This window comes from Amblyomma americanum, chromosome 4 (genome assembly GCF_052857255.1).
Source record: "Amblyomma americanum isolate KBUSLIRL-KWMA chromosome 4, ASM5285725v1, whole genome shotgun sequence".
Lineage (NCBI taxonomy): Eukaryota > Metazoa > Arthropoda > Arachnida > Ixodida > Ixodidae > Amblyomma > Amblyomma americanum.
This window is the reverse complement of record NC_135500.1, coordinates 81924062-81944905: the sequence shown is the minus strand read 5'-3', so window position 1 is coordinate 81944905 and position 20844 is coordinate 81924062. Positions and strand designations below refer to the sequence as shown.

Genomic DNA, 20844 nt, shown 5'->3' with positions numbered 1-20844 from the left:
GCTATAAACAGTGAGAAGCGAGTTGAAAAATAAAGCAGCAGTGTTGTGTGCTGCACTTGGCAGCAGCCTTTACATCCCAAAAAAGCTTGCGCTTCCATTAGTGCACAAACAGAGTCGCCATTACAGCCAGTGTTAAACCATTCATTTCCCCCGCTTTGTCCGAGTCCCCTGCACAGCATTCTGAGCCACCTTGTTTTGGGGGCACAGTGTGGCCAGGGTGCCTGAAAAGGTGTCACAAAATTCGGCGCATATTCGAAGAAAACGGCGCAGCGTAGAAGCAATCACGCCCGCGCTCACCGTAGAGGAAATGAACAGTGCAGAAGGAACTCTGGACAGCGCGTAACCTTGTGTGTGCTGCTGCCCTTTCCACTTTGCTCACTGGCGCAAAACCAAAGGAAACATGCCTGCGCGAGCCGTCGATTGTTCCAGAAGGTTGGAGTACATTCTAGCCATTGTCGACAGAGAGGGAGTAGCCTTGACTGCGCTAAGTAATGCCCTCTCCCCTTTTCTCTCGAGTCGACGACTGCGCATTGCGAGAAGGACATGGAAAGTTCTCGAATCCGGTTTCCACACTTGACCAATGGGGTCACATGCCCAGCGTGAGAAGGAGAAGGAAATTGTACGGTTCATACTGTGTGTATGTACGCCCTGCATTGGCACGAAGAACAAACAGATGCGGAGTGCAACTATAAATTAAGGGTGTTGACAGTTGTCTGTTAGCCCGAGCCGCCGTTTAAGCTTCAGAGAAGCGCGCCTGCTCGACTCCCGGGAGAACACCACTCGCCCAGCCACGGACCAGCAAGGCAGCGTGCGCCAACCTGTGGGAAAGCTCTGTCGTGTTCCTCAAGTAGTCGGACTGTAGCAGTGCCCGGTGAACAAATTGTGTTCTGTTTGCTTGTCTCTCTCTTGTGCACTTAGTGCACTTTATGCATTATTAGTGCACTTTAGGTGCAAAGCTTTTGTTGTATTGTAATCTCTTTCCAGTGTTACTTTGCACGAGTTGCATTGTATTGTAAATCACTTTCTATGAGCTCGTACGAGTGATTGTGAAATCCTCTGTATCGTCTCTTTGCTGTATCAACTTTGTTTTGTTAATGAACCTTTGGCTGGCTGATTCTCTGGCTCACGACCGATAAAAGCTGGGCACCAAACGACCACACCCCTTATCACTTGGTAACTGGTCTCCGGATGAGCTTGCCACGCTGAGTCAAGGGCATCTCCTTTGTGACCGAGACCGCTACCCCCCCCCCCCCCGCTCTAAGGGTGTTTGGGAGCACACGCTAAAGTGTGCGAAGAGGTGACAAAAGAATTGCCAATAACTTGCGCTGCAGCAATTTGCAGCGTGGTATTTTTTTTTTTATTCAACAGCCAAAGTGCACACTTACTTGAGAACCTAGACATTTTTTTTGCGTGTGGATAATCTTGAAGCAATAAGACAGGTTAAGTGTGATGTTGCATTTTTTGCCGTTGCGTTGGCTCTCCACTCTTTGCCCTTGGCTCTGCCCAGTAAACGCCTAAACGCTGGGCGGCTCTGCCTGACAACACTGGGAAGCATTCAGTGAGCTTCAGGCTGACAAGCCTCAAGATGTAGTGGGGATAAAACTTCAGTTACTTTTCCCCTTCGGTCGTATCCAGGCAACACAGCCTCTTCAACAATCTTTTCAACAAGTTCAGTTGTCCACCCGCTGCGGTGGCTCAGTGGTTAGGGTGCTCGGCTACTGATCCGGAGTTCCCGGGTTCGAACCCAACCGCGGCGGCTGCGTTTTTATGGAGGAAAAATGCTAAGGCACCTGTGTGCTGTGCCATGTCAGTGCATGTTAAAGATCCCCAGGTGGTCGAAATTATTCCGGAGCCCTCCACCGCACCTCTTTCTTCCTTTCTTCTTTCACTCCCTCCTTTATCCCTTCCCTTACGGTGCATATGAGACAGATACTGTGCCATTTCCTTTCCCCAAAAACCAATTATTATTATTATTATTACCGTATAAACGCGTGTAAGGGCAAATGCATAATCCAGTCGATGCTCGCATGATTTCGTAAGAGCACTGCAAAAGCAAGATTTTACAATTGCCCGTTTGACTAGTTTTGAGTGGGCTGACAGGGCCGCACCCTGTATTCCCAAAGGAAATATTTGAAAAAAAAAAAAAAAATCCGTGTAAGGGCCGCACCCAAACTTTCCAGGAAACACGCAAGAATAGCCTTCGAAATACATGCGCACAGGAGCTTCGAGGTGCCGCCCATGGATGGCGCTCGAGGCCGCGGGTCATCATCATCTTTTCTTCTGCCGCGAGCTTCTGCTACTGTACTTCCGCTATCCGTATTGGCATCGGTATCGCCAGGTCTAACTTTGTTCTGCTCTGGCTGTCAAAGCATGCGTTTTTTGGTGGTTATGTTAGCGTGGTCGCTCGGCATAGTTGTTGCTCTCGTGCGCTTTCGTTCTTCACTTTTTCATGAACTGCCTCCAAGCATTGTCACTGTTGCACGATGGGCAAGCACCTCAACAGCTACGCGGCGGGCTTTAAACTGAAAGTAGTGGAGTTCGCTCTCGAACACGGCAAGTGTGCCGCGGGCAGAAAATTTGACGTGGACGAGAAGTGTGTCCAGCGGTGGTGCGGACAAAGGGATGCGTTGAAGAATACCAGCTCCAAAAAGCGCGCTTTCCGAGGCAAGCCATGCAAATTTCCTGAAGAGCTGCTATGCTATTCAATGGAAGTGCGGAACAACGGCTACGCGTTGACAACGGACATGCTGCGCGTGAGGGCACAAGCCTTGGCGCGTGCTAAAAGCATACCGCACGAGGACTTCAAGGCTAGTGCCGGCTGGGTACGAAGATTTCTGAAGAGGAAGGGCCTATCATTTCGGCGAAGGACCACGCTGTGCCAGCGGCTGCCCCCCAGACTCCACCGACAAGGTGCTCAGCTTTCAGAAGTATGTCATCGGTCTGCATCGTGAGCACAACTATATATTTTCGCAGATAGCGAATGCCGACCAGACCCTCGTGAGGCTCGACTGTCCCGAGAGCTGCACAGTTGAACTGAAAGGAAAGAAGAGTGTTTTCGTGCGGACAACCGGCGGGGAGCGCCAATGGTGTACCGTTATGCTGTGCGTCACAGCGGACGGGCGGAAGCTGCCCCCCTATGTCATCCTGAAAAGAAAAACGATTCCTAAAGGCATTTTCCCCAAGGGAATTGTAGTTCGCGCCCAAGAAAAGGGCTGGATGGACGATGAGCTTGTGCTCGACTGGGTAAAAAGCGTATGGGAGAAGCGCCCAGGCGCCATGCTGGCCCGACGATCGCCCCTCGTCTTGGACAGCTTCCGCGGTCACTTGACGGGTAGGGTTAAGGAACGCCTGCACGGTATCCGCACAGACATGGCCGTGATACCGGGCGGCCTCACCGGCATGCTGCAACCCCTGGATGTAAGTGTCAATCGGCCTTTTAAGGTTGAATTTCGAAGGCAGTATTCGGAATGGATGGCCAACGGCAATCACGCCGAGACGCCGACAGGGCGGCTTAAGAGGGCACCGCTCGCGACTTTGCTTGGATGGATTTTGTCCGCGTGGAAGTCCGTGTTGACCGACATTGTAACCCGGAGTTTAAAAGTGACCGGAATTTCAAACAGTTTAGACGGGACCGAAGACTACTTTCTGTGGGCTGAACATTTACCTGAACACAGCACCAACTCGGAGTCTGAAGAGTCCGTGAGTGATGCCTGAACGGTAAATAAATGCCGCGCATTCCAGATTGGTTTGCTTTCACTTGAAAAAAAAATTTTTTTTTCCGGAAATCGCGTGTATGGGCCGCACCCCAAAATTTGCCCCCCCCCCCCCCCCCCCCCCCCCGAATCTGGGAAGTGCGGCCCTTACATGCGTTTATACGGTAGGTTCAGTTGTCCAGCTCATCTAGCATAATTTTTTCTTTAGTCACTCGTTGGTAGTGTACGTAGTGGTTGTAAATAGACGAATCCATTACACAGAAGAATTTTGTCTTTCCTTGAAGCTTTTGAAGCTGGCGCTGAACCATTGTCTTAACAGTCAGGCTAGGACTCTTGAGTACGATTCCTCACCTTGATAATCGCTGTCACAGTCAACAGTTTGCATGTCATCTAAAAGATCTGGGTCCTCATAGTCAGCATCACATTCACTGTTCAAAAACAGTACATCAATTTCAACACTTGTGCAACTCCTGCTTCCTCACGAAAAGTTTTTTTTTGTTTTAAACCAGCAGCAACGAAGGATTTTTCCCTTTCGTTTTTTCTTTTGGCAGAATCCTAAAAACGGTACAAAGAACATAACGCACAATATATACTCTAAAATCAACCCCACCAGCTTCCACCGCTCATTAGCAAAAGACAAAGAAAGTGACTTCAACTATAAGAACCATACCTCCTCCTGCCCCTCCCCACGTTTAGCAGTTCTCCACAGGACGGTATGATGGCGCATGCGCAGCTCAAAGCAATAAACGCGCAATGATATGATCGCGCAGCCAGCAGCCAGACATAAATGGAGACAAAAGGCAATAAAACAACACCCTCACGTGCAGCCTGGTTGACTAACGGCAAACAAAGCAGCAAATGGTTTGGTGGCCTCAGATTCTGGCAACGTTACCGGAACATTGTTCTTTCAGTCGTTCATCAGGGAAAGGACTGGCAGCGCGAGCGAACCAGGTAAGCAGCACGCAATTCGTCCCCTCAACACTCACACCTTTCACAGCTGCACAGGGTGACGCGGACCCTGCAATCTTCCCAAGCCTGCCTCTCGCAAACCAGTGTGCACACAGTGGTGGTCTGGCACAGCAAGTAGCCTAATATATGTGAGTAAATTTTTTTAAACCCCGGGCAATAAATTAGAGGTGCTCAAATTAAGCAAGAAAATATGGTATGGGGCTCTAAGTGCTACTATGTATTTAAAGCAAATATTTTTCTAGCGGTTGGCTATTCGCCAGTTTCAGATGCGAATGAAGAGGACACCATGAATTTAGATGTTCCTCACAGTGAGTAGCAGACATGGAGTCATCAATATGCTTCTGGTTGCAGGTCTCATTATTAGTGGCTGCTAGAGAGCCTTCTAGCATACTCCACATGTTTTGGTAGGTCTTTGTTTGGTTCTGCAACTACGTAAACAGAACAAGATCCACCATAAGCTAAGCCAAAGGAGACCCTCTGGCCACAGTGGTAGTATCTCATTCTACACTGCACCAGACAGACAAGTAAGGTTGCAACCTTTCAACTTCCTCCAAGCATCTAATACAGCCATACAGAGAAGCCCCGTAACGAATGTGCTCCAAGATGTCACTCCCACTTCCACAAGACTCACAGAATACAAAGGCCAGTTTCTGAGTCCTACAGCTAAGGACTTAAGTCTGAGAGGACTGTCCCATCTATCATATTCCCATCCCATCCTATCCTATCCTATTTCATTCCCATGACTGTCCTATTGCCATCTTGGATCAAGCGAGAAACCATTTCCTCCCAACAGTTTTTGTAGTAGAGCCACGAAATAGTAGACAGAGTTGGTAAGCTGCAGCATGCACACTAACACCATTCAACTTGCACTAGGCCAAACTTCACCTCCTGGGCAGTCTCCAGCTCGTATGAGTAAGTACAGAAGTGGAGCTCCTTCGCAGGCAAAAATCCCCCCAATCAACACAATACGCACAAGCATGCATATTATGCCAATGTCAAGACGGGGCCACCTTGTAATCGAAGAAGATTTAAAGGCCTGTTCTTGCTAACAAATCACCTGCACGAGGACACTATCATTGCCTTCTTCCAAGCTCACCCTGTCATACCTAGAGAAATATAACTTAAACACACCAATAGAAAGTCCACCTGCCCAAAATTTCATGAAACTGAAATTTTTGAAAAGTTCAAAAACATGATCATCTCCAGAATTTTTGTCTGCTACATATGAACCAACGTGCAAAAGCATCAGTGCAAACGTCGGCTTCACCATATGGATACACAACTGCTTATGGCATTATGTGCTGTGCACACATATACATGATTACACATATGCAGCTGTCATGCGATGGGAAAAGACCTTTGACCTTTCATGATGCAAAGCTTCATCACCTGTGATCACATGAAATGACCTCCATGAAATATGTATACCCATAAAGTATGTCCATGTGAGTGAGTGAACACGTCCACTCCTTTGTAATATTTTAAGGCTGGCAATAACAACTGATCATGACTTCATTGTGCATTATTTTTACTATCAACATGCACATGAAGGCATCTTGTGCACTTTTTCCCCTCCCTTTCCCTACCTAATTTATAAGGTTTGGTTTGGTTTATCGGGGTTTAACGTCCCAAAGCAACACAGGCTATGAGGGACGCCATAGTGAAGAGCTCCGGAAATTTCGACCACATGATTTTCTTTAACGCGCAATGGCATCACAAAGCAGATGGGCCTCTAGAATCTCGCCTCCATCGAAATTCTACCGCTGCGGTCGGGATCGAACCCGTGTCTTTTGAAACAGCAGCCAAGCGCCACAACCACTGAGCCACAGTGGCGGCTAATAATTCATAAGGAAAAGCTCCCCAAAGAGTGATTTAGCAGCCCACGCTAGTCTGTAAAATTAATTTTGCTAGTATGTACATGTTCACATTTCACAATTTCACATTCCACAATTTCACATTTCTCAAATCGAGTTCCAACTGTAATAAAGATGCTCATGCACAAGCTGAGCAAGGCACTGATTCAGCACGGTCTGTGTGCAGCATGCCGGCAAAGCTTTGGGCACCTTTGAACACGGCTTGGGTACAAAATATAGCAACAACTGACTAAACATATAGTACCACATATTCTTGACACAAACAGTCACAGTATCAGTCCCCACTCCAGCAAAATCTTAGTGAACTACTAAGACGAGCCCCTGCGAGCACTTGGCTGAGCATGCCAGAGAGTGCAAAGTGACAAGAGCATGTGTGCTGGGAGCACCCTACAAAGCTGGGCAAGTGGAAACTCTACAGACCTTCCTCGTCGTCTTCATCTGTGGGAAACAGCAAAGCCCGATCATCTGGGTCAAGGGAGAGTGCTTTCTCTGCCTGCTCCACTCCTTTGGTCCAACCAGCCTTGAACAACTGTGCAGGAACCTCAGGATGGCGAGCACCCTTGAAGGGCTTGGTCAGCCTGCGTACATCAAAGGGCAGGACATGCACACAAGCAGTGACAGAACTGTAGACCGTTATGTTTTAAGAGGCAATAAAACCCTACAATGCGCTGTGTTTCTAAAGGCAAACAGTAGGGGTGTGCGAATATTACTTTTTCCAAGTCTAATTGAATACAAATAGTGTAGTTTCACTACCGAGTAGAATACGAATTGGATAAAGACAGAACGAAATAGAATATGAATAGAATATTCTTACTAATACTCAATATTCGTGCGAATAATCATACCGTACAGTAGAATGTCAATAATACGATCGTGGTTGATACGAATTCGTAAAATGCTCTAGCCAGAATGCCCTGTGTGCAATGGACCGAAATTCGGATGTTACAGACAACTCCCCGCCTCACTGCGGATGACATGAATGTGCAAACCACGACCGCACCCTCGAGCACCAAGTACTTGTTGCCCATACATCAACAACGCCGAGACCACTAGTCCCGAGGAGCGCATCGCAAGTTATGAGCCCGTACATTGCCGACGCCACAATCTCCAGTCGTGCGGCACACGCCACGAGCAGTGAGTGGTGGCGCAAGGCCATAAGTAAACCCCGTCAGCAAAAAATTCTGCGCAAATTCTACATATGAATTTTGTTCATTCTGGATGATGCGAATATTTTTCGTGACCCCGTGAGATTCATATGATCGATATTCTGCTGTACTGATATTCGCTACTTGAGTGGTTATTCGTACAATTTGAGCAGTTGTACGAAACACTCAAGCCCAGCGATGCTGCTGCGGTACGGTCCTATAAGTTATGAAGTTAAAGCTGTAACTGTTAAAGACAATACTACTAATCTCTACTAAGGGGTTAAAACACAAAGTCAGCTTTTTAACTATGATTGCCCAGTTATGCGCGTAGGAAAATTACCTTTTGCTATTTATGACAAAAGAGAATAAACCACAGCCACAGCTCAGGTCATGAGACAGATGACAGATACATATGAACGATGGCCTCAGAGATTGGGCATCAACACAGGGTTCACTGCATTTGCCTGAGCCCCTCTGTGCTGTCCAGTCTTAAATGGCATGTGTGAGCATTGTGAATGCGCACCAAATGAATGGACTGTCTCGTGGCTCTGAATCCTTCATCCCGCACATACTGATCGCGGCAGGACGGCACGCAGCGACGGTGTGGGCACACAGTCACCCAAGAAAAATACGGCAGACCTTATTCGAACCTCGTGCCAGTCATTTGAACAGTTGAGAACATACCTGATTCCTTTCAAGTAATTTTAAACATACAGTAGAATCTCGATAAAAATCTCGAGTTAAACAGAATTTCCACATCAACATAACCCCAGCTTCAGGCTTGCTTTGCATTAAGGCAGCGTGAAAAAAAAAAATCTCATTAATCACAACCAAAATTTTCCCACCATCGGATAAACGAACTAGAAACAGAACCGAAACTGCAACCACAGAAATAAACTGCCCGATTCTGATGCGTCCCTGACCCCGCAAGCAGGCAATTTTCATTTTCGAGAAAATAGAAAAGCACAGTTTCTTCATGTCTGCTTTCACGTTGCTCGTCGCTCTCTTGACGATCCTTCACTGTCGTCGCAGCACGTGCACATGTAAGCAGCATACCCGTAACAACGCAATTGCAAGGCATGCAGTTGCAGGCAAACACAGGTCAAAGACAATAGCAAGGTACGCCTTTTATGATTTCCATACTCGCGTGTGGCACGGCTGACTAGCCTGGTAAGCAGCAAACCAGCCTTCCGGCAGTTCTGGATCCCAGCCCGACACGCACCCTGGTCTCCGAGGTTACCAAATGTGAAGCCGCTAACTGGAAGTGTTCTCTCATGCTACGTACTGCTAGTCTGGGGAAAGTGACCGCCATGGCGAGCGAGCAGATGAAGCGCAGCTCGAATTTTCGTCAGCGGAACAAAACTGTAACTACTTCTTTTTTTCCAACACATGGAACTCAATGCATCCTGATGGGAGCGGGCACTGGTACAAAGCATGCGTACAGAGAACCCGTGGCTCGCCCACCAAATTTCGAGTGGTCATTTTTGTGAAAATAGGTTGACTTTTACGTGGCAATATATACACAGCCAGGCTTAACATCACCAAGATGCCAATTATGCCTACAGAAAAGCTTCTCCCGACATGCCAACAGAAGCCTAACACCATATTGTGATAGCAACGACGCTGGGGCTGGTCGCAGCATGGTTTCGATTTTGTATCCAACTGTAAAGGCTGTTTCACGTGCAGGCAACCGAGCAAATAGAGTGTTTTCCGCAAAAAATTTCCAACTTGCTGGAACCTTGTCACTTCGGCCGCTCGAACCGCTGCGGCCGCCAGAAACAGGTCTTTGCACTGCAGTGGCGGAAATCGTGAGCGTTTCTGCTTGCATGTGAAAAAGGCTTAATGCGCATGCCGTTCCGAGATTGGTTTTCATTAAAAAAAATATAAAAGCGCGTTAAACTTAGGTGAATACAGTAGTTGGGAAAGCTCAATGCCATCGTGGTACGCATCACTGTTATCTGGTTTCTCTTTTTCAGTACAGGCAGAAGACCCCTTCAGTGACAGCAATGTTCAGAACTGTTCCTGTGCAACTTCTCATGTGTGAGTATAATACCATTCAGAAAGAGTAGCTGCAAGAGCTAAAATAAACAAATGTAAAACCTTTCTTCACTACTGCAAGTGGTTTTTCCACTGTACTTCACAGGCTCAAGAGCAACTGCAAAATGAAAATTTTATATCAAGTTTGTGCTCATAATCTGCCATTCTGCTCATTCTCTCATTAAATGTAACTCCAGATAAATGGAACATATTTTCCTGGTCCCTTGAGGTTCCGTTTAGAGTCGACTGTGCACTATTTGATTCCTTCTAATAATCGAACAGAAGAATATTTGATTTGCTATTTGAAATTTTTGAATATTCGCACACCCCTAGCAAACAGGAATCTGTTGATAACTTCGCAGGGCAACGGACCTTGTGCTCGCAGGAGAAGAATGAACGCTTACCTGATCTTAACCCATGCCCGAGACGGGGGTGAGTCAAAGAATCGGACATGGACTGATGGCTGCTTGGCACGATCCTTCACAAAGGCTCCTCCTGATGGTGGTGCTGTCACCAGGGCTGGCCAGTAGGGGTGGCCCTCTAGCTTGGCCCAGACCAAGTCATGGAGACAGGGTGCCCCTCCTGCATGACGACCAACAGCGAAAATAAAAACCTGGAATGCAGTTCTTCTGACACGATTAATTTTTTTACAAAGGGCAAGAGTATGTGTGAAAGAAAACCCTTTACTGGTGCAAGTATGAGCTGATGATAAAATAATGTCACATAGCCGGACGTGCTGATGGCGGCAAATGGATAAGCACCAGCTGATAGTACAACTACAAACTTCCTACTGTAAATGCATTTCACCACGGACGCTGATAACAAAACAGATTAACAAACACACTAGCGAGCATTTGCACTCATTTAAAAACATCAAACAAATTCATCTTGGTAAAAATAAATTTCGCAAGAAATGCGAAAAGTATGAGGACAGTCCTCGAAATTTCCAGTTACCAGAAGTTGACAAGCTTCACCATGTCAGCAACATTGTCAAAGTTTGCCGGAGAACAATGTTTCCACTTCTGAACAGTCTTATTTTATAATTTCAACTCCCCTGAAGTAGTGCACTGTAGGTGTCAGCACATGGCTTACATATGACCATGCTACCACACTGCCAGCATTGCTCTGTAAAAAACTCAGAGGTCTCCAAGGTGACCTTGGGCATTTGTAAGAGCAGGCACATGCAAGTCACTGACACAAAATGTAAATATGCATTCTTTTATGCTCACTGTAAAGCCCTTATGTTTTTTTGTTTTTTTATGCCGTGCTATGGATTACTTTGTAGTGCAACACACAGCACATAAAGGGAGATGGGACACGTGCGACAAGATAGACGGGACAAAGGTAATCAATCATGAGCCGAGTAAACGCCACTAATCTCTTGCATAACCACTAACATGCTGTAAAAGCATCCTATTCCATGACATGTGCTATAAACTGGGCAGACAAAGGCATGTTGACATGTTATCCATAAACCTTAACACCTCATAAGACAAGTACACAGAGAAAAGAAACCTACAGGACAGAACACTGACTTAACACTGAACTCTTTCGCTACTGCACCATATCAAACATATAATCCAAGGCTTTGAACATGCGACCAAAAATCAGTGCCCCTGGACCAGCTGTGCCATCCATCTAGCTCATTTCTATAAAAAAATTTTTGGTTCTGTTCATTTTTTAGCTTTTAATGTGAGCGAGCATTGTGGAAAATGAAACTTTCACTGTAGTGGAGTCTGTCGGTCATCATGGGATCCATTTTGCTGTACACTCCTCAAAAGCTAAAGGCTGCACTGCACACTTCAGCTCGTCTCTATACGGTCTTTCTTTTTCATACTTATGAGAGTAGCAGTGATGAGTTTAGACAATGATATTCAATGGTCGAATTTCAGTTCCGACAGCAAGACTTCGTCTCAGAGGCCCAGGACATGGCCCATGCTTGCATCCAAGTTGCATTTTAGTGCTCATGTATTTTATGCGCTGCGTGCATTAATTCTTTAAGTGATGGCAGTGCTTCATATTGTGCTTTAAAGTCTTCAGAACCTATAGCGAAGATATTTTACCAAATATGCCAGTAGATCTTTATGATGATGTTGAGGAAGGCCACATACCTTTTTTCCACATAACCTATTTGCCACAAACCGGAAAAAATGAAGAAAAGGAAGAACTGTAAGCTCTCCTATCAAAAAACAAAAGCAGAACCCAGAACAAATGTAATGTGCAGCACGTGCCAGATTTACCTCTGTTTCATGTCTTCACGTGACTTCCTTTCCAAGTGGCACAGCAGTCATGACCTTTAACTTGAAAGGCCATGACGGAAAGTGCAGTGTATTATGTACAATGCTGAAATTGACAAGAATGGTAGCTAAGAACATGTGTAAAGGTTTGTGTATTTCAGTATTTATTTTTGTAATCAACTTCGTGTTTCAGTGCAACCGCTTATTTTTGTTTTGCGTGTATTCTTTTCCTGTGTCGCCAGCACATATTTGAGCAATAAATTTTCAAAGCGTTTTGCACATACAACTCTGAAATTTTCTTTTTTTTTGTTTGGAAGTGTAATAAACTACAGTTCGCTGCATTACAATGCACAATGCATACGACACTTCTTGAAGAAATAATTTTATTCCAAAACACTCAAAACCTGCCATTTTGTAACAAACAATTATACACACAAGGCCTTCTGTCATTAGGTTTTCTTTTATAACTCAGGGCCTCTTCCTGTGTGTTCCTTCATTCCCTATGTAGACATCTTTTGCACTGTTGTCAGGTTAAACCAATCCTAAAGTGCACAAATATTACATAATGTCTCCAAGTTACTCCAGAACTCAATTATTAGAGTATTTAATTTTTGCCTTGTGCACAAGCATACTATCCCTAAAAGTACTGAATTCCGCTAAGACCTTCACACCTATGTCACGCTGGCACTCCAATGTGCATACTGTGTGAACATTGACAGGTTTGTGATGTGCTAATAGTGCCTAATAGCACCTGCCACTAACAAACCACTCTTCTTCCCCCTGGTCTAAGAACTGCCACTCATTGTGCTGTCAACAAACATCCAGCGCTGGTACATTTAAGTAATGAATGTACAGTCATGGCCGTAATATTGCACAGACTTCAACGATCAAACTCCTCTCATGCCCTTCCTAGCCCAAACTAGGAAGCACTTAATACATACGCTAGCAAAAGCTACTGGTATGTTCATGTACAAACTTTAAAGAACCATCATACTTTTGTAGATTGTGAGTTTTAACATCCCGAAAAGACACACAGGCTATGAGGAATGTTGTAGTGGAGGACTCCGAATGAATTTACTCCATCTAGGGTTCTTTAAAGTGCACTAGCATTGCACAGCACATGAGCACTTTTGTATTTCACTTCCATCGAAATACGGCCGCTGCAGCCAGGATCCTACCCGTGAACTTGGGATCAGCAGCCAAACGCCAAAGCCACTAAGCCACCACAGTAGATACCATCATACTTTGTCTATGTAATGCATAAAGAAGGTCCAAGTGCCGAAGTGTTCTCGGCACAATTCTGGCTACACCTGCACACAAGTAATAATTCATGTATAGCTTTCAATCTAATTGCAAGATGAGGTGAAGAAACAAGCCTGCCAAATAAGGCCTCTCCCCTGACAACAGGAAGCACTGCAAGGCAGAAAGACTGCAACTTCATGCATGTAGCATCATGAATGTTTAGAAAAGAAGAAAGATCAAAAAGCCTGCAGTGTCACTGAAGAATGTCACCATCATTGCATAGCACTGCCAGTGCACATCATGCGCTCTGTCCCGCGGCACTGCCCACCCGTCGTAGTCTTCGAAGTAGCACAAATCCGTGGTTTCGCATTGATTCGAATGTAGTAAAACATTCTCTGAAGATTTTTTTTTTTTTCTGCAGTAGATTTCAAAGTAAAAGGCACTTTCTGTCTTGCACACCAAGCTCAATATGCCTCATTTTCACTATCATGTACGTTTCAGACTGTGTAGAAAAATAGATATCTTGCACCTGACGTCACAGGCACCATGGTGGTGAAACAGGCATATCTTCAGCAGTTCATGGTGAGAACAGGTTTCGATAAGTGGATTATAGAAACGCACCCATTCTCACAGTGCTCCTGGTTCACCAGCATGGCAGCTGCTGTGATGTCGATGCAAGCCATGTACAAAAAAAGAGTGAACCTGACAACTTAAAAATATGCTTATATAATCAATTATGCTGAGCTCAGTTGGAAACCTTGTCTCAATCTGTTTTGCTAGTTAAGCTGCGAGCTAGATTGTTTTCTCTGTGAAGCCTCAGGCCAAATCCTCACTTAACCTTTCGATGCCACTGTCGGTGTCAGTGTGAGTAAAGTCACAGTAAGATTACAGGCTACTCCGAATATTTTTTGGATAGTTATAATCTCCAAACCATGCTTTACACTCTTACAGCATCATGGGAATACATGACTGGCAGTAAATACAACATGCACAAGGTTCCTAGTGGTGCTCTAATGTTGCATATGAATGGCTGCAATTGCAAGCAGCACTGCAGTGGCACCTATATTTGTCTAAAATGAACAGATCCGGCTCATTTTCCGAAATCAACTGCTCTACACATAATAAAAAGTCTCCTATACACTGCTATGCAAGTTCACCCTCATTCAACGAACTCACCACTTCCAAGGCCAAACATGGTTCCTGTTAAATGTAGCAAGAGACGCACAAGAACAAGTAAAAAGTAAAATGTACCTTTTTCCGACTGGGCGTTTGAGTAGCCACACTGTTAGAAGCTGAACACGAACTGTTAAACCCAAGCAAAAGAAATCAACTTTCCTTTCTTGATTTCACGAATTAAAAAGAGCATCAGTTCTTATTAAATTTGCAAATTAAAAGTGGCATGTGTGGCTAGCTGCTCTACGTCTAACTTCGACTACACGGAACCGCAGTCCGTCGATCCTAGCAACTTGATGCATTCATTTTCTTCGCCACAAGCGCGTTTCCTTAAAACTTCCTCAGCGCATTTCCTCCAGATATCTTTATTAAAAATCACTGCGAAGGAACCACACAGAATTTAGGTTCCGGACTTTTTCTGTCTCCAATATCTCGATCAGAACAACGGTCTACGCACTCCATCTTGAGCAACCGCTGTACTAAACACGTGCTTTTGATGCGCGGACAACCGTAAAGGAATGGTTCAGCAAGCATAAGAACGCATTCCTCAAACCCCCAGCATCAACTAAAGGATGAGTATTTATAATACACAAGGAAATGATGAGACACTCCGGCGGTAGAACAGCCGGACGAAGAAATCGCGCACCCCCCCCCCCCCCCCCCCCCTCTTACAATTTTCACGCACGAACACTCAATGTGCCGCCCGCAAGCAAATGACAAGACACGCGCAAACAGACGAAAAATAATTTGAAAGCCCGCTACGAGACCTTTCGATGACGACGCCCCATTTGTGATGGATTTCCCTTTTGGCGAAGCCGACTTTTTGCCTTTGCCGTTAACTGCTGGCGAGGCCCCGCTGTCTGTTTTTGTCGGTGCTGCCTTGGGGTTGGGGGCCTTGGTGAAATAGGCGAACAGTGTGTTCTCCTTCGGCATCGCGCGTAATTTGCTGGGAAGAGACGAAGAGCGAACAGCGACCGCAGACTCCTCGCACTACCAATGCACTACCTCTATTGAGCGAACAGGTGACAAGAACAGCAAAACAAGAGCGCGCGCCCAGAATGTAAGGCAATGAAAGCGCGCGAAACCATGGTTACCAACCGAATCTGTCATTGCTTTGTACAGTTCATTCATCTTTGTTGTAAAACTATTTGTGATTTTAAAAAAAGCAGTAAGTGGTACCACAAAGACAATTTCATTCTAGCTTTGTAGCAGTAAAAATACCGAAATTTGAACTATCATCTCCTCTTGATGACCTGAGATTGCCCGAGATGTTCTGAAGAAATAAGATCCAATATTTCTACACGTTTCAAACATTCCCACTTTGTTTTCTATCACACTTCGTCTACGAAGTGGCCTCGAGCCTCTATTCAAGTTGCAGCGATATGCAGGCTAGCGAAAGAGTGGCGGTAACTCCGGTCGTGGATGTTCCCCGGGCTGTTCCACATGTGGCATGCTCGAGACTGTAGAGCATGTTTTAGTGGCGTGCCCAGCATATGCTCGAGAAAGACTCATGTTAGCATCTACTTTGAAGTCTTTTGACCACCGTGCTTTTGACAGCAGGCTCCTCTCGTAGGATTTGATACTAGGCGCTTGGCCAGAGAGATGGACAACTAAAGGCAACACGGGCGCTCAGCGACACGGGCCTTGACTCGTGTTTGTAATGTTGGAAAATGTGCCTTGTCTTTTACAGCGAAGCTCTACGTCCAAGGTAATTTTCGTGTCGTCGACGTCGTCAGCAAAAAACGCTAGGCTAAAACTGAATGCTACTCCAAGTCGAAAAGTACCCAACAGCATAGAAATCGTATATATAAAAAAAAACAAATACAAATTAAAAATATTACAACTAACAAAATAAAAATATATATAAATGGTAGATCTCCTTTGAAATTATGCATGCATACAGCTCAGTACTCGTTTTCGTTAAGATAAAACAGAAAACAAGCATCAAAACCACATTGGGAACACCATTTCACCAATGAACTCAGCCAACCACCATTCATTGTTTATGCATCAATTTAACGTTAGCAAACAATATCTCTACAGTCAGAACTGAAAATCTCAATGTATAATCATACTGATCATAAAGCAGTTGTGAATGTCGTTATGAAGCAATAAAGGCTATTATAAGTACATTTCACTTGTCTCTGGTTTCACTCTTTGAAGAGCCACATGTGTGGACCTTCAAGTGATGTCGCAATTCGTTTTACAGCTTCTCACCCCGACCGGAGGATGGCGGCCTGCAAGCCCATCCGCCATCTCTCGGACCAGCTGCCCACTGTCCAACCTCCTTCACAGTGTGGATTGGAGCCACAATTTTTTTTTTCATCTGCCACCTCCCATCATCATCATCATCCCCCATCGTGACCCTCTTTTTCTCCTCTTCCCCTTCCCCAATGCAGAGTAGCAGGCCAGATATTCATTTTTCCGTCAATAAACCCTCTCTCTCCCTCCGCAACATACGTGCTTCGACCCTTTTGACGAATAAAAATTGGAAGGGAGGCTTAAGCCCCGCCTTAAAAGCTGGTTCACATGCAAGCGACTGAGCGGCATGCCGGAGCGAAAATTTCCAATCTGTTGGAACCTCACCGCTTGCTGCCGTGACAACTCAAAACAGGTTTTTGCGCCGCGCCGACAGGATTCGCCAGCGTTTTCGCTTGCATGTGAAACGGGCTCAATGGGCGAATGCCCATATATGTGGAATTAATACCCGCCGCGGTGGCTCAGTGGTTAGCGCGCTCGACTACTGATCCGGAATTCCCGGGTTCGAACCCGACCGCGGCGGCTGCGTTTTTATGGAGGAAAAACGCTAAGGCGCCCGTGTGCTGTGCGATGTCAGTGCACGTTAAAGATCCCCAGGTGGTCGAAATTATTCTGGAGCCCTCCACTACGGCACCTCTCTCTTCCTTTCTTCTTTCACTCCCTCCTTTACCCTCCCCTTACGGCGCGGTTCAGGTGTCCAACGATATATGAGACAGATACTGCGCCATTTCCTTTCCCCCCAAAAACCAATTATTATTATTATTATGGAATTGGTCATTATCTACACCCATAGATCCCGGGAGTCCTCGTACCACTCCTGGCCCAACGTAGCTGTGAAATTGCTAACTGGTTCAACTGAGTTCCAGTTGGAGTCAATTGGGAGCCAAGTGTGAACCAACTGTAATCAACTGGGAATTGTTCCTTAAACCAGTTGGACCAGTTAGCATTTTTACACTGCGATGGCAGGTGCTGCCATCAGTGAGACATGCAAGACTGGAGCAACCTCTTGCAACCAACTGACACCTTGCCACGTTGGGCAGTTTGCTCACAATCCAGTGGGCAGGTTGCAATGACACCACAAGGCAATGAGAATCCAGATAGCCCATCTAGGTTGCTTTTGTGTGGCTTTTTTGCTTGCGGCCAACGACACCGGCTTTTCTGACATGGGCACCTTAATACAGTCGCGTCAATACTATTCATGACCATGCAGAAACATTAAGGGCACTCAATATTGCAGCTCTTCCTCTGTTCAATAAAGAGGCCAATATCTGGCTCTATGCAATGACATGGCCATTGGTCAGCTATCAGTAGTTCTCCCACTTTAGCCACCTATGGCTACCTTCACATAATACACACGGTTTTTCAGTCCCCTGGTTCTCATCATAACCTACCCTTTTTTACCTGCTGTCAGATGACAAGATTCATCTGAGCGCACGAATTAAGTACCTTCACGTCATGGAGTTTGTCCCAATGGCACCTGATATATGGAAAGGATTAAAAAAAGATGTTTAAATGGACAAAGACTTACAAGGGGCCATGAGAATAGCTACAGTTGGGTGGCCAAACAACTCCAAGGCCCTGACCGAGCCAGCAAAACTGTATACTGGTGATTAGAGGCTGAACTTGCAGTTTATGAAGGTGTGCTGTTCAGGAGTGACCAGCTTGCAATTTCGAAGTCCTGGAGGAATAGGGCCCTCAAGAAAATATATGTACAAAGGTCATGTCAGGATAAACAGTAAACTCAAGAGAGCCAGGGAAATGGTATACTGGCCTGGTATGAATGCTCATCTAAAGAACCTCATAGAAAGATGCCCACTATGCCAAGAAATCATCAAAAAGTCATCATGTGAGCCACTCCTCATAAAGGAAATACAAAGCCTTTCTTGGGAAAGAATTGCATCAGGCATCTTGAACTTCGAAAACAAAACCAACCCACATTCTCGTAGACAGCTTCTCTGGTTCAGACTTTAAGACATATAATGGTGAATCATCACAAGTCATAGGTGCCATGAAAGAATGGTTCGGAAACTCATCGACTTCCCAAGACACTAGAAACCGACAATGATGTGATCTCCAAGCAGCTCCTTGATCAGGTCTCCAAACTGGCATTTCTTTGCCAGCTGTCTTGCTGCCATCAGGAACTCGATGAAAGGCTCAACTTCCCTCTACTTCATCTGGATGAACTAGTAGCATTCATAGGCGTGGTGTAAGTTTGGAGTGAAGTGCTCTTTGACTCTATTAGCGATCCCCTTAGTAAATACCTTGTAAGCAATGGATAGTAAGCTGATCAGCCCGTAATTTTTCAACTCATTGGCGTCTCCTTTCTTATGACTTATGACAATGTTAGCGTTCTTCCAAGCTTCTGGTACGTTCGAGGTCATAAGGCATTGCGTATACAGGATGGCTAGTCGTTCTAGCATGATCTCCCCTCCGTCCTTACACAGATCTACCGTTACCTGATCCTCACCATTGCTTACCCCCTTACATTATCCCCTTTACTTCCTCTTTCGTTACTGACGAGATGAAGCATTGCTGTTCGCTGCCGTCTCTCTCATCAATGTTCTGATTGCATTGGCTACTGTACAGATTTGTGTAGAATTCTTCGGCTACATTAACTAGTTTTTTCTTCGCCGCTTTTAGGCTACCTCCATTTTTTGGAGCATGCTCGATTCTATAAATATTAAACTGCCTTATATTGGCTCCCCCCCCCTTTGCACTTATCTATTAACTTCGATAGCCCTCCTAGTTCTATTTTGTCTCTAGGGCAACCTTAGACTTCAATCAACCAAATGATCAGGCAGGCTTTTGTAAAAGATATTCCACAATAGATCATATTCAGACTATCAATCAGGTGATAGAGAAATGCGCAGAATATAACCAACCCCTATATATAGCCTTTATTGATTATGAGAAAGCATTTGACTCAGTGGAAACCTCGGCAGTCATGCAGGCAATGTGAATCAGGGTGTAGAAAAGCCTTATGTGAAAATGCTGAAAGATGTCTATAGCAACTGCACAGCTACTATAGTCCTCCATAAAGTAAGCAATAAAATTCCAATAAGGAAGGGCGTCAGGCAGGGAGACATGATCTCGCCATGCTATTCACCGCCTGTTTACAAGAGGTACTTTGAGGCCTGAATTGGGAACAGTTAGGGATAAGAGTTAATGGGGAATACCTAAATAATCTGCGATTCGCTGATGACATTGGCTTGCGAAGTCACTCAGGAGATGAATTGTAAAGCATGATCAATGAGTTAGACAGGCAGAGCAGAACGGTGGGTCTAAAAATTAACATGCAGAAAACGAAGTATTATTCAAGTCTAGCAAGGGAACAACAGTTCATTGGTAGTGAGGTGCTGGAAGTGGTAAGGGTACTTAGGAGGTAGTGACCGCTGATACGGATCACGAGAGGGAAATGACTAGGAGAATGAGTATGGGGTGGAGCACATACGGCAGGTTATCTCAGATCATGAATAGCAGTTTACCAATATCCCTCAAGAGAAAAGTATACAACAGTTGTACCTTAGCAGTACTCACCTACGGGGCAGAAACGTAGCGGCTAACGAAAAGGGTTCAGCTCAAGTTAGGGACAACGCAGCGAGCTATGGAAAGAAAAAAGCGGGCAGAGTGGGTGAGTGAACAAACGCGGGTTAATGACATCCTAGTCGAAATTAAGAGGAAGAAATGGGCTTGGGCAGGGCATGTAATGCGAACTCAAGATAACAACATTAAGGGTAACAGAGTGGATTCCAAGATAAGGCAAGCGTAGCAGGAGGCGGCAGAAATTAGGTGGGCGGATGAGATTAAGAAGTTTACGGGCATACGGTGGGCGCAGCTTGCAAAGGACAGGGTTAATTGAAAAGACATGGGAGAGGCCTTTGGCCTGAAGTGGGCATAGTCAGACTGATGATGATGATGCTCTTTGAACATTTGCTTGACAATGTCAAGATTTTTCTTGTCACTATAGATAAATTTGCAGCCTCATCCTTGAGTACAGAAGTCAGACTTCCACTGATCCCTTAATGCTGTGCTGTGCACATGCCTTTTAGCATGGTCTTAAAATACATCCCCAACAGGCAAACTCATGATGGCTAGATAAATGCACACAGCTTGAAGAGCTGCTCAATGCACATTTCTTTACAGCTTCTGTGACTGGTCACGCTGACGTACGAAGCCCAATTTGATTGAGAAGAGA

At 45.4% G+C, this 20844-nt stretch overlaps 1 protein-coding gene across 2 annotated transcripts in view; it reads right to left on the bottom strand.

Annotated features, from left to right (window-relative positions):
- Positions 1-16091, bottom strand: part of LOC144128084 (DNA mismatch repair protein Msh6-like) — a 111769-nt gene extending 95678 nt beyond the window's left edge. The window contains exons 1-3 of one of the 2 annotated variants that reach the window (XM_077661155.1): positions 15158-16091; positions 10143-10320; positions 6977-7134 (exon numbers count right to left, since the gene is read on the bottom strand). In XM_077661155.1, coding sequence (XP_077517281.1) covers positions 6977-7134; positions 10143-10320; positions 15158-15323 — 502 coding nt within the window. In that variant the 5' untranslated portion in view covers positions 15324-16091. The remainder of the gene's footprint in view (positions 1-6976; positions 7135-10142; positions 10321-15157) is intronic. The other variant, XM_077661157.1, reaches the window with a different exon arrangement.
- Positions 16092-20844: the final 4753 nt, after the last annotated feature.